The 13,971-nt window shown below is 36.9% G+C and overlaps 1 protein-coding gene across 1 annotated transcript in view; it reads right to left on the bottom strand.

Moving 5' to 3' along the window:
• LOC145292859 (uncharacterized) overlaps positions 1–13,971 on the bottom strand; it is a 41,929-nt gene that overhangs the window by 2,072 nt on the left and 25,886 nt on the right. Inside the window, exons 6-8 of the mRNA XM_080138963.1 lie at positions 12,310–12,382; positions 5,333–5,497; positions 66–213 (exon numbers count right to left, since the gene is read on the bottom strand). Of these exons, the coding sequence (XP_079995089.1) occupies positions 66–213; positions 5,333–5,497; positions 12,310–12,382 (386 nt within the window). The remainder of the gene's footprint in view (positions 1–65; positions 214–5,332; positions 5,498–12,309; positions 12,383–13,971) is intronic.

Genomic DNA, 13,971 nt, shown 5'->3' with positions numbered 1-13,971 from the left:
TTTTTTTTTTTTTTTTTTTTTTTTTTTTTTCCTGCTTGACAGAAAATGAAAATGAAAGTATTCACCCTTTTGGTAAAAGAGGCGGGAGACTTGTTTTCTGGGTATTGCTGTAAGATGCAAACTTGTTCTCCTTTGAAATATTCGGATGTGCGAGGGTCCACTCTTTCTTCTTTGAAACTTGTTCACATAACGGACACACAATTTCTTTGTTGACTAAAACAGAAATGCAGAAAGGAGGAACAAAATTTTGAAGAAGACAAAATAAAGTGCAAATGCCAAAATATGGTACTTGCTCTCATCATTCGTTTGACATGCTGACATGTTTAACAATTCTAAGAAATTGACTTACAAATTAACTTATCTCTGGCCAGGTCTTTATTTATCCCTCTTTCTCTCAAGTCCATTCTTATGACTTCCTTTCCTTTTCCCTCGTCAAATAAATCCATCGACTCACCCAAGAATTCTCATCTATTCGTTCAACATGGCCAAACATTTGAAGTCTTCACAAATCTTTCTATACTGACCAGATTATGTTAAATATCAATCGTATCATTCTCATATAATTTCTCTTCATGCAACGCATGTCCTCAATACTCACTAACCAATTTTCATTTTCATACATCACACTGCAATTCCATTAGTGTTTATTCTCTGATGCCAAAAACGATTCCTTTAATTATATTTTTTATTTATTTTATCTGAAACAAAATCTTCCACTGCTGGTAGTAATAATAAAACAATAAAGATTTATTGATTTGAAACGACCAATAAAATAAAAACAACCAATAAAACTAAAATCTACAACCCCCCCCACACACACACACAAGTGTGTTTTTACGTTTAAGAAAATATTTGCCCATTTAACATGTGTTTTACAGTAGTCTGGAAAAAAAAAACAACTTTATAGTTAAATCTATCTATATATCTATAAAAGTGAACGTGTCTGTCTGTCTGTCTGTCTGTCTGTCTGTGTACATTTCCCTACAGAATAACTCTGTCAATTTTCAGTCTACAGACTCGAAATTTGATAGACAGGGTATTGAGATTTAGGAAAATCTTTGTAATCGGTTTTCGGCCAGAAATTTGACTGTTAAGAGGTCAAAGTTCAACGATTTGACCTTTGAGAACCCTAGAAAACTCCTCCGCCAATTTTGGGTCTAAAACCTTGAAGTTTTAGATATAGGTTCCTCGGACATGGATCTAACTTAATAACTTGATTTGACCCCAAAACAATAGATGTTAAGGGGTTATAAGAGGGGTCAAAGTTAAAAAAAATTGACCGCTTTTTTTTTTTTTTTTTTTTTTTTGCTCAACATACACCTCCTAACATCCGGGGTGAACTGCTAATCTATATATAAAATTGAAAATGTCTGTGTGTGTGTCTGTCTGTGTACACTTTCCTACCAAATAACTCTGTCAATTTTCGGTCTACAGACTCGAGATTTGACATAAGGGGTATTGAGATTTGGGAAAATCTTTTTAATTAGCTTTTGGACATAAATTTGGCTGATAAGGGGTCAAAGCTCAACGATTTGACTTTTGAGAACTCTAGCAAACTCCTCTGTCAATTTTGGGTCTAAACACTTGAAATTTTAGATATAGGTTACTTGGACATGGATCTAACTTTATAATTTGATTTGAGCCCAAACAATAAATGTTAAGGGGTCAAAGTTTTAAAAAAATTGACCTCTGCTGTGTCTACCAAATTGCTCAGTCTATTTTTTGGTCTAAACATTTGAAATTTTACATAAAGTGTATTTAAGCTTTTTAATCGTTTTTTTTTTTTTTTGCTGAAAATTTGGTTTCCAAGGAGTCAAAGTTCAAAAGATTTTAGCTTTGCGGTCTCTAGCAAACTATTCAGCCAATTTTGTGGTTTAAACATTTGAAATTTTACATAAAGGGTATTCAAACATACAGCAAGCTTTTTAATCAATTTTTGGGCAAGAATTTTGCTGGCAAGAGGTCAAAATTTACAGAGTTAATCTTTGCAGACTCTACCAAACTCCTCCACCAATTATGAGTCTAAACACTTGAAATTTTAGATGTAGGTTACTTGGACATGGGTCAAACATTTTAATTTGATTTGAGCCTAAGAAATAAATTTTAAGGGATGAAAATTGGGGTCAAAGTTAAAACAAATTTGACGTCTACAGTCTCTACCAACTTTTCTCTATAGTAGTTAAGGAAGCCTATTAGATAGAAAGGCATTACTGTACATATTCATACTTTTTTTATATATACATATAAACATAAAGTTATGAACAGTACGTAGGGCTCGAGCAAAGCCGGGCAGAACTGCTAGCATTTAAATATTTAGAGATTTATGATGAATTGGAATCAGTAATTGTATCAGAATCCAATTTCTACTGTACACTCTTTAACTCTTATCCTTGAGTGGCCTCTTGGCCTTGATAATGAGTTGATACCTATGAAAAAAAAAAAAAAAGAAAAAGTCCAATGTGAACAAGTTCTAATTGAACCGTCCTCCTAAGTAATCCAAGTTACAAAATTCCCACTGTTTACTATGCTAAAATCACAATGACTAATGTATACCTATTAACCCTTATCCTCGAGTGGCCTCTGGGCCTTGATAAGTGGTGACACCCTTGTAAAAAAAAAAAAAAATCTTAAAAATATTGGAATCGACCCATCACTAATATCTATGTTTGATAGATTCACCATCCAAATCTATTTTCTCCGCATCTTAATTCTCATCCATCTCCATTGTCTTTCACTTCTTTCACACAAATTGGTTCTCATCGCCCTATCAATAATTCCACTGCATTTTTTGTTGGTTGTTTTTGTTTTACGGCATATCAACCCTTTTCAGGTTATTTAATGCCGAATCCAGTGATTTTGAAGAACAATTATTTTTAATAGAATATATTTTTTTTACAAGTCGGTTTCTATTTAACCCATAGTTGGGACCCTAACAGCCTAACAGATACTACCACTCCGTGTCAGAGTGGACCTGGGAGCAATGGCAATTAAAGGGTGACTCCACACTCCCCAAAGCCCACAAGCTGGGGCCTCACCATCGGATATAGTTGAAGGTCATATCCAGAACCGCATTTTTGTGTACATAATGATTACTAATATGACAACAAATTCAGTTGTGTTTAACTTTTTTACCACAAAATATCTATCATGTATTTCTCTTGCAATTGTAATATAGATGAAAACAATGTTGATGCAACGACACTTTGTGGTTTGAGATTTTGAATATCTTTGGCTTGTAAACTCCGTGCTGATTAGTGCTTGCAGGCAACTTCTCTTCTGACTTGGCCAATCAGATGCCATCTCTCAGGCAAGCTGATCACATGACAAAGTTCATAAAAAAGTGAAACCATGGCAACTCTCTCTCTCTCTTCTGTTCTGGCACTCAGTACTAGCAACACTCTTCACGGAGCTTGGACTCATCTTGGGGTGCAACAGTTGACGAAGACAAATAGACAAAGAATCCATCATGACTACCATCGAACCATAACTTCATATTCATGAACTCTTTTCTCCTCCCACAGAATTGCCTAACGTTTCATTTCCGTCCATACACATAAACAAACCGGGAGTAGAAGTTCCAGAGTGCATGAAGAATCAATGGTAAATCTAAAAAGCGGAGGAAATTTTTTTAAGAACAAAAAGTCAGAAGTTCAAAGTCGGTGGAATGCGCAAATGAGTTGTGGAGTGAAAAATATCCGATTGAAAAAGTAATTTCAGAGCAAGAAATAAAATATATATATATATCTCTGGCAGTCCATCGATTTCAACGATGATGTGGAGGTCAGTTAGTGTCCGTGTTGAAGGTGCGATGCGAGTCCGCATATATATATATATTAAATTGTAATTCAATGAATTTCAAAAAACTCTCATTGAAATGAAATGAAGTGGTTGAGTTTCATATCAAAGAATTTTTATTATTCTAAGCAAGACAAAGAATGCTTTAGAAAATTAATCTCCTTAAACTATAGGGTTTCGATGTCTACCATCTCATCAGAGGAGAGAAAATATTAGCAAATAGTTATAAAGGTATGCACCCTATTTGCTAAAGTCAGTTAGACATGGAAAGTCAAAGTGAAAATAATACATTTATCAGAAGTTTTGTAGCAGGAGGATTTGTAGAAAAAGGATATGAATGTATTTGTAGATCCAGCTTGCTTGGTAAGATCCAATTTATACGTTCTTTACATCCAGTAATATTTTGTAAACCTATAATCGCACGTTTCCATGACAACTGATTGTTAAATAAAAACTATTCTGAAGTATATATATATATATATATATATATATATAAATTTAGTTTATCTCGCTTACCTCTAGTAATATCTATCAGGATTTTTTATCGGATTTTAATCTGTGTCTTATCTATTGTGATACTATGAAAGTGACCCATGAGTCACCAAGTGCTAAGGGGGGAACAATAGATAGGAAGTGTCACACAAACGTACAATGAAATAATAAGTAGCAAACAATGAATCGTGGTATTTTTAGATTTGACAATGACAATAGAAGCCTACAGACTACAAAGGAAGGGCAGCTTCCGGGTGGCCGGGAATGGGGGTGATTATAGATACTGATGCAAAGAAGACAGTTAGTTTACAACTAGATGCTGTTCGCGGCAGATGGGAGTTGACATCGAGCTGCCAGTTGCAACGGATGGGAACTGATAGTGACACGTATGGACAGTTTTTAGAGCTGACTGTGAAACAGAGATAGAGCCAAATTGTGACTGACAGACGAACGTAACATTGATAGATCAAGGAGAAGACACACACATTCACAAGTCCAACCGTCAAATATATGTGAAACATTGGTGTGTTTTTCCTTTCTTTGTTTCATGGCTTATTTTACTTCCACTTTGTGACCTGCGTGCATTCTGTCGGCAGCCGCCAGTGTGAACCAAAAGTTGATGACACGGCCAACGAGAATGATGATGAGATGGAGGTAGTAAACCACGGCACACAACTATGGGGTCGACAGTTTGTCAAAGGGAAGGCCACGTGTTGTCACAATATATATATATATATATATATATATATATATATATATATATATATATATATTTACTGTGACAACACGTATATATATATATATATATATATATATACATTTTTGTCATTTATTCTATATAATCTGTATTCACATTGAGCTTCTTATATAAGGATTGATATATAATAAGAAAACATATTTTTACAGAAATATATATATATACATAAAATTCACCTGTCATTTTTTTAAAAGATGGAATCACCTGATTTTTGAAGACAAGATTCAAACAAGGTCCACAGACTTTTATAATCATGATATATAAGATGACAGTAAAAGTTGGACTTACCTGCTTTCTGTAAAAGTAAGACATGTCCAGCTTTTTTGGCTGTGCTCAGTGGATTATCATTTGCAAAATTCGTTAGTTTGGGGTTGCCCCCATGATTCAGAAAACAGCGATAACATTCTGACTTTCCTTTTACGGCAGCTTGATGACCCACTGTATTGCCAAAATCTGGAAATAAAAGAAAATCAAATAAAATATTTGTTTTTCTTTTAGCATCCATTTTACAGCATAGTATATGTTGAACACTCTTTAAAAATTGATTTCCAAACTGACCTATCTCTGCCCAGGTTTTTATTTATCCCTCTTTCACTCAAGTCCACCTTTATTACTCCTTGCCAACTGATTCTGATATCTCAATTGTTCTACATCTATTAATCCAAAAAACTCTCATCCATTCTTACGGATTTTTAATCTGGACCCCTAAAATCAACAGAGATTGGACGATTCCTGTAATGATTGGGTCCCTGTTGATTTTGCAGTGGGAGTTTAGTTCTGTGCAGTTCTAGGAAGTCCACTCTTCCAGGTTTTGCCTTCTCTCTTTGAGAAGGGGTTAGTTTATTGCTAATCGCCTGAGGTGCCCTCACCAGAAAATGCCAATGGGGCTGTCCAGGCACTTTTTGCGGGTCAGAGTGCTCCTCCTTGTAGGCGCTGACTTCTCAATTCCACTTTCCGACCCTGATGTCTAAGTTCTTACAGTGAGAGAAAACTAAAAATTCTTTCAACGTGGCTAACGATGAGTATATCTGTTAGCATTTCTAAAGCAATGCAGTATTATAGAAATAGAAATTACTGTGTTTTCGACATTTGTCATCTTAAATAGATCAAGTGAAAATCTCCGTCTGGAAGTCGTATGATTTAATTGACGCCTGTCTGGTGTCACCTCTGACTATTAAGTGAAATTGTAGAAGATGGAAGGATGAGAGATATAGTGATCTACTGGACGAGTTCCTGGAAAAATGATGGAATGTGGAATATTATCATTTTGTTGTGGATGATAGACTGTATGTTTTTTTTTACATAGGCATCACCACTTATCAAGGCCCAGAGACCACTCGAGGATAAGAGTGTACAGTAGTCGATAGGATAATATAGTAATCGTTAGTAATGGAAATTTGGTAAATTTGTTAATTTAGGTGGAACGGCTCATCAAGAACTTGTTTATGTTGGACTTGAAAACAATCAGATTGCAGTCAGCTGGAAAGTAGGAAAATGGAAGACAGTTCCACAGGCGTGCACTTCTAAGAAAGAAACTTTGTTCATGGAATCTACGTTTAGTTTTAGGCACAGATAAAGAGTGGGGGGAATTATTGATAGTGTTTTCAGCTAGACGAGTGTTTCTTGTGAAAGTTTGGCAAGGGGAGGACCATAGATTGAAGCTCAGTCGAGCACTTGCCATGAAAATAATGATAAATCAGACAAACTCGCAACATCTCTTCTGTGAGATAGAGGTTGCAAGGAAGAGAAAAAGACATCTCCTACGAGGCTACGAAGTCTATTTTGAACTTTATCAAGGCAGGACAAGTTCTTTCTAGAAGCTCCTGTCCATATGTGGCAACAGTATTCCATCCTTGGACGTACCTGGCTCTTATATAGATAGAGAATAGCATCAGCAATGAGATATCTATTGGATTGATAGAAAGATCCCACCATTTTTCCAGTGACCTTGGCAACAGATTTGATTTACGTGTTCCATTTCAGATCAGAAGTAAAGGTCAAGCCCAGAAGCTTGTCAAAACATAAGTGTTGTATTGTGGTGTGGCCCCCAGGTTGGGAATCCTAGTAGTTCGTAGGACCCCCTGGTTGTGGCACATAGCAGTTTTAATTACGTCGATCGTCCGTGGTTTCACCTGTTTACTAAGCGGTTGTCATGACAACGAGTTAAGACTAGTGAGTTATCTCACCTTAGACTGGCACTTTTTTCTTATCTTGCCTCTCGTCAATTGTCAAAAATGTCATAACAGTGTTGAACCTGGAAACAAATCGGTTGACAACTTAGAACGATCAGCCGTAACTTAAAAACATGCATTAAAGACGTAAGTCACAATTGCGTTTGTTTTTGTATAAAATTATATTTTACAATATTATACATATTTACAATTTAAACAGTTCGTCTTTTTTCTTTTGGTGGTTCTGAAGTTCACAGCGATAGTAACAGTGTTCTCACAGTGATCTCAGGAGGGAAATTGACGTTTCAACGATCCGGTCTTCAGCGACGTTCTGCCCCTTGTTTCTCCTCTCTCTGCTAGCTCTGTTATCTGTCGCGCGTCTGTTCCTTATATGGCATTCAGCTCAACTTTCTAACGTCACACGTCCTAGAGCTAATTTACATATAACCAACAGAATATTTAGGTCTCGGCTTCCACGTGAGTCCTTAGCACGTTTTTTGTTTTATTTAAAAAGTCGAACGATTTCTTCTGCACGTGCCGAAAATTCACCTGTCACCAGGAAATTCCATTCATTGCTTTTCCGTAGAATGCCGTGCAAAATATGCGAATTCCTGTAACCTGCTTTTTCGTTTTGTCAACAATTATGATCATCCGACTTTTTCTATTTACACTGCAAATTCTTTTTCTTTAATTCATACTAGTGGACTATCAACATTCGAAGTCCACCTATCAAGTTATTAAAAAGGGATTTTATTTTAACCTTTATGTATCGGTTGGCCCTAGCCATATAATATAAGGCCTCCCCAAGACGATAGCGATTCATTTCAATTGATGCCAGATGGGGATCAGAACGTTGATGATGTTAAGATAGAAGCTTGGTTTTAGATGCATTAAAAGTAACCAGCCACTCCTTTCCCCATTGTACCATGTGCTCAAGATCAGAGTAGAGAGAATCGAAGAGAACCTGGTCATTTACGGTCTTAGACATGTCTATGAATGAGGTAAAGATGTGATTTGGAAGATCATTAATGTAGATCAGGAAGAGAGTTGGGCCCAGGATTGACCCCTGAGGGACTCCAGCATTAATACTGTGGGCTTCTGATTTTTGCTCATCAACTACTATTATGAACCTTTCAGAGAGAAATAATTTACTAATTGAGAAGACATTTCCAACTATACCATCGTTTTTGTTGTACGAACACAGAAGTAAAAAAAAATATGACAAATGTACAAAACATGTATCATTTCCAATGAGTGATGTTTCTGACAAAGGGTGAAGAAAAAGCTGCTTTCCAGGTCGGTAACACTTCGTAAACAGTAGCCTGAGATGTCGGAAATTTTTCTGTTTCTATGTCTATCCTTGTGGCCATGACACTAGTAAGGGTGCTGGCTGGAGGTAAATGCTTCATCTGGGCTGACGTTACCTGCCTGATAGTCAGGGACCCGAACCTTGGATTAACCACTAAGGAGGCTGTCCTATCAGCAGGTGCAAAGTACTGGGGCTACTGTATTGCCATTTGGAGAATGGATTCTGTAGTAGTTTCTGGTAGGGCCTCTCGATGCCATACTAGTGGGTAATTATTACGGCTTTACCTTATCATGTGCTACAAAATAAAAAACACAAAAGAAAAATCCTGTCTCTTTCTCTCTTACTTTCCCTTTCTAACCAAGTATGCTGACCTGCTCCGCAAATCCCAAAACCTCAACATGAAATATCTCCAGAAAAAAATGCGAATAAACCTAGAACCCCATCCTTCAACGTAGACCCTACTACCATGTCTCCTTCTCCAACATCAGGGGTCTCCGTTCCAACCTTCCAGAGGTTGAAACCCAATTACAGGAGACGAAACCGGACATATTCTTCCTAAGCGAAACTGGCATAGAGCCATAAAGATGGCTTTCTGTGTGGTAGGGATATCTCCAGAGAAGACCCTAATTTACCTTATATGTGCTTCCGGATTGCACTTGCTTACGCCACCACATTTATATTTACCCTCTATCGCCCCCACAACAGTGGAGTTACTATCGTTAAAAGTATATCTGAGAAAATTGACCACATCCTGTTTGCTCATCATTCAGCTGACCCACTCGAACAACTAGACTGTTTTCTTACAACTTCCCCTAAGCTATGTTCATATTTCGTTCTATCTCCTCTGGGATCATCTGACCACTCCGTTGTAGCAGTTAAGATAAAAATGAAATGTAATAAGTCTTCAGACGTACCTCTCCACCGTACTGTATATCGATACTCTACGGCTGACTGGAATAGCTTCTGTACATTTATATCTGATCTCCCTCTGCACTCCATGTTTAAAAAGGATGTGTCCTCTATAGTATCAGACCTGATCGAATGGTTAATGTAAGCATAGACCGATTCATACCATCCAAAAAATTCCAACAAAAACCTAACAGCCAGCCATAGTTCTCTCCAAAATATGCTGCTGCCATCACGTAGAAATCACTTTTTCCATAGCTACCAACGTAATAGATGCATTGAGACTAAAGCTGCCTTCAGGATTGCCAGCAACCACTGTAAAAGAGTAATAAAAAATGCAAGAGAACTATATGCTCAGTGCGTTTAATCCAAAGTAGCTGAGCAGCGGCTTAGTTCCCACCAGTTTTGGCAAATAGCAAACAGGATCCTGAACACAAGTGTGCGTTCTATCCCAACTATCATCAATGGACCTGAGGTCATCTCGTCAGCATCAGACAATGCCAAACTATTTGCCAAGAACTTTGCAGCTAATTCCACCCTATGCGACGAAGGCCATCAACTCCCTGTATTTCCTCCTATAACAGACAAACACACTATGCAACATACAAATATCTGTGTGTGAGGTCGCCAAGCTAATCAAGAACCTTGATTCCAGTAAAGCAACTGGCCCTGACGGAATTCCAATTATAGTGTTGAAAAAGCTTCACACATACTTACAAAACTATGTAAGCGTTGCCTTAAAGAGAAGTGCTTCCCAACACCCTGGAAAACCTCATCAGTATGCCCTGTATTTAAGAATTCAGGTGATAAGTCATCTCCCTCTCAGTACAGACCAATAAGTCTCCTGTGTGTCATGAGTAAGTTGCTTAAATCCATATTAAATAAAGAAGTAGTCAACCACCTCAGCAGAAATAACCTTCTTAGTGACATGCAATATGGTTTCCATTCTACCAGATCTACAGCAGATGTGCTAACGGTTATATCTCATAGGATTAGTGAATCTCTTGACAAAGGCTTCCTTTCTAGGGCAATTGTTCTTGACATATCAAAGGTCTTTGATAAGGTATGGCATAAAGGCCTACTTCACAAGATTTCCAGTTATGGTATAACTGGAAATGTTTTCTCAATTATTAAATCATTTCTCTCTGATAGGCTCTTAAGAGTAGTGGTTGATGGGCAGAAATCAGAGGCACTCAGTATTAATGCTGGAGTCTTTCAGGGGTCCATCCTGGGTCCAACTCTCTTCCTGATCTACATTAATGATCTCCCAAAACACATACTTAAATCATTCGTTGATATCTATGCTGATGACACGACCATCTATGGCAACACATCAAAGGCCGTAAATGACAAAGTTCTCTCTGATTCTCTTTCCTCTGATCTTGAGCGCATGGTACATTGGGGGAAGAGGTGACTGGTTACTTTTAATGCATCTAAAACCAAGCTCCTATCTTTACATCATCAACCCTCTGATCCCCATCTGGCATCAATTGAAATGGATGGCTCTCATCTAGAGGAGACTCCATGTTTTGACAAGCTTCTGGGCTTGACCTTTACTCCTGACCTGAAATGGAACACGTACATAAAGTCTGTTGCCAAGGTTGCTGGAAAAATGGTAGGATCCTTCTATCGCTCCAGAAGATATCTTACTACTGATGCAATTCTCTATCTTATCTATTTATAAATACTTATACACACCGCTACAAAGAACATCATAAAACATGTAGACGATGCTCATTGTATACACAACTGATTATATACACACACTTTATATATACATCCATTACACTCCTGTAATGTAACATCAAAAGAACGTATAGATTTTTTTTTTTTTTTTTTTTTTACAAAGGCATCACCACATTATCAAGGCCCAGAGGCCACTCAAGGATAAGGGTTAAAGAGTGTACAGTAGAAATTGGTCAATATAGTAATCATTAGTAATGAAAATTTGGTAAATTTAATAACTTATATGGAACGGCTCATCAAGAACTTATTTACTTTAGACTTGAACACAACCATATTGTAGTCAGCCGGAAAGCAGGAAAATGGAAGACAATTCCACAGGCGTGCAGTTCTAAGAAAGAAGCTTTGTTCATGGAATCTACGTTTAGGTTTAGGCACAGATAAAGAGTGGGGGAAATTATTGATAGTGTTTACAGCTAGACGAGTGTTTCTTGTGAAAGTTTGGCGAGGGGGGACCATAGATTGAAGCTCAGTTGAACACTTTCCATGAAAATAACGATACATCAGAGACAAACTCGCAACATCTCTTCTGTGAGATAGAGGTTGCAAGGAGGAGAAAAGGACATCTCCTACAAGGCTACGAAGTCTATTTTGAACTCTATCAAGGCAGGACAAGTCCTTTCTAGCAGCTCCTGCCCAGATGTGGCAACAGTATTCCATCCGTGGACGTACCTGGCTCTTATATAGATAGAGAATAGCATCAGCAGTGAGATATCTACTGGATCTATAGAAAGATCCCACCATTTTTCCAGCGGCCTTGGCAACAGATTTGATATACGTGTTCCATTTAAGATCAGGAGTAATGGTCAAGCCCAGAAGCTTGTCAAAACTTGAAGCCTCCTGAAGACGAGAGCCATTCATTTCAATTGATGACAAATGTGGATTAGAATGTTGATGATGTAAAGAGAGAAGCTTGGTTTTAGATGCATTAAAAGTAACCAGCCACTCCTTTCCCCATTGTACTACGTGCTCAAGATCAGAGGAGAGAGAATTGGAGAGAACTTGGTCGTTTACTGTCTTAGATGTGGTACCATAAATGGTAGTGTCGTCAGCATAAATGTCTACGAATGATGTAAGATTTACAGAAAGACGTTTTTGTTGAACCGAGTTTCCAATTAGTACAGATTTCAACTTACCATCTTGGATGTTCGGATTAAATTCATGCTCTAGCAACCAGTGCAAAACATCCAGGGATCCATAAAACCCAGCCTAAAAATTATACAAAAAAAAAAAAAATATACTAAATAAAAAACTTTTGTGAAAACATTTGGTATTTATGCAGAATAATGACTGTGCTCATCTGGGCAGATTACATAAAGCACCAGGAAGTACAAAATGAAAATTTTTTTTTTCTCATGCAAAGACTTGCCAATTTTTTCAATGAGAAACTGTTGTGAAGGAACATAACTGGCTATACACCGGTTACAAACTGTATATATATATTGGACTGTTTGGCAGACAGCGGCAGACAGCGGCAGACAAGCAGTCGCAGTAAGACGGATAGTCTTACGTGTTGATTATCAGACTTTCTTCCCCATACTTGTTACTATGTACTTCTATTTACCTTAGGCGAGCAGCCTTACGTTTCTGTATTATAAATAAACCCCATTACACATACCACTCGGTGTAACTCACGTTTGTCTTTATTTGCTAAGTATTTAGGAATATAACAATGGCGACGAAAGGATGTTCTTTCTCTTAACAGAGATAAATTACCGTACCAAGGACTGTGTACAATGCAAGGATTTTTTGTTTTACGAAAAAAAAAAAAACTACACAAGGATTTTTGACCACGTGCGTCAATGAATTTAAAAATTTTTCCTACCTAAAGTAGCGAAAAGTACGGATTTTTCTTCGTAAAGAACTCACAAGAAATTATAGAAACATGTTCAAGGTAAAGTGGAATTTATATTTATTTTGACAAGTAAAAAAAAAAAAAAAAAAAAAAAAAAATGGTCGCAAGTTGAATTCGAAACTACACTAAAGGATTACGAGTTTCGAAAGAAAAAATATAAATACAACGACTATTGTACCATTTTATGCCACGTGGGAACGGCAGCCATATATTTTTTTTTTTTTGGAAAATTAATTGTTTGTTATTGCCTTTATATAAATAATTGGAACTATTTGTCGTGGGAAGTAAGAAATATTTTGTGTATGAACTTACGTTGTTGAAAAAAAAAAAAAAAAAAAAAAAAAAGAATTATTTTACAAAGCCTGTTGAATTACTATGGATGAACTTTGTTGAAACGTGTTGTGTCTGCATATTGCTACTAATTTACGATATACGTAAATTTACGATTTTTCTTTGGAATTATTGTGTAGAATTCGAAAAGACATTTTTGTACTAGAAGCTAACATGGAACAATTAGCAGAGTTAACTAAGGCTCTAGCCCTTAGCATCCAGGAACAGACAAAAATGACTCAACAATTTTTAGCGCAACAACAACAACAACAACAAATTCAACAACAACAGCTACAGCAACAGCTGCAACAACAAGAAGAAAGAACACAAAAAACTTTAGAGGCACAACAAGAACAAACAAACATACGACAACGACAAATGTCGACACAGCAAAAGAATTTAGAAAAGCTAATTCTAACGTCGACCGGGAAGAAGACTAATTTTTCTGCCGAGGGTATTTCAAATTCACTAACGGAATTTCGTTACTCCCCGGATACTGGTGTTACTTTCCCTGCATACTACAGAAGATACGAAACAATTTTTACGAAAAGATGTTTAGACTGGACCGATGAGGAAAAAGTTACCCTGCTACTACAAAAACTGGGTACTGATG

The sequence above is a fragment of the Euprymna scolopes genome, chromosome 14 (genome assembly GCF_053919585.1).
Source record: "Euprymna scolopes isolate OS-2025 chromosome 14, ASM5391958v1, whole genome shotgun sequence".
Classification (NCBI taxonomy): Eukaryota; Metazoa; Mollusca; class Cephalopoda; order Sepiida; family Sepiolidae; genus Euprymna; species Euprymna scolopes.
Note: the sequence above shows the minus strand (reverse complement) of the source record. Positions and strands in the feature narration are given on the sequence as shown.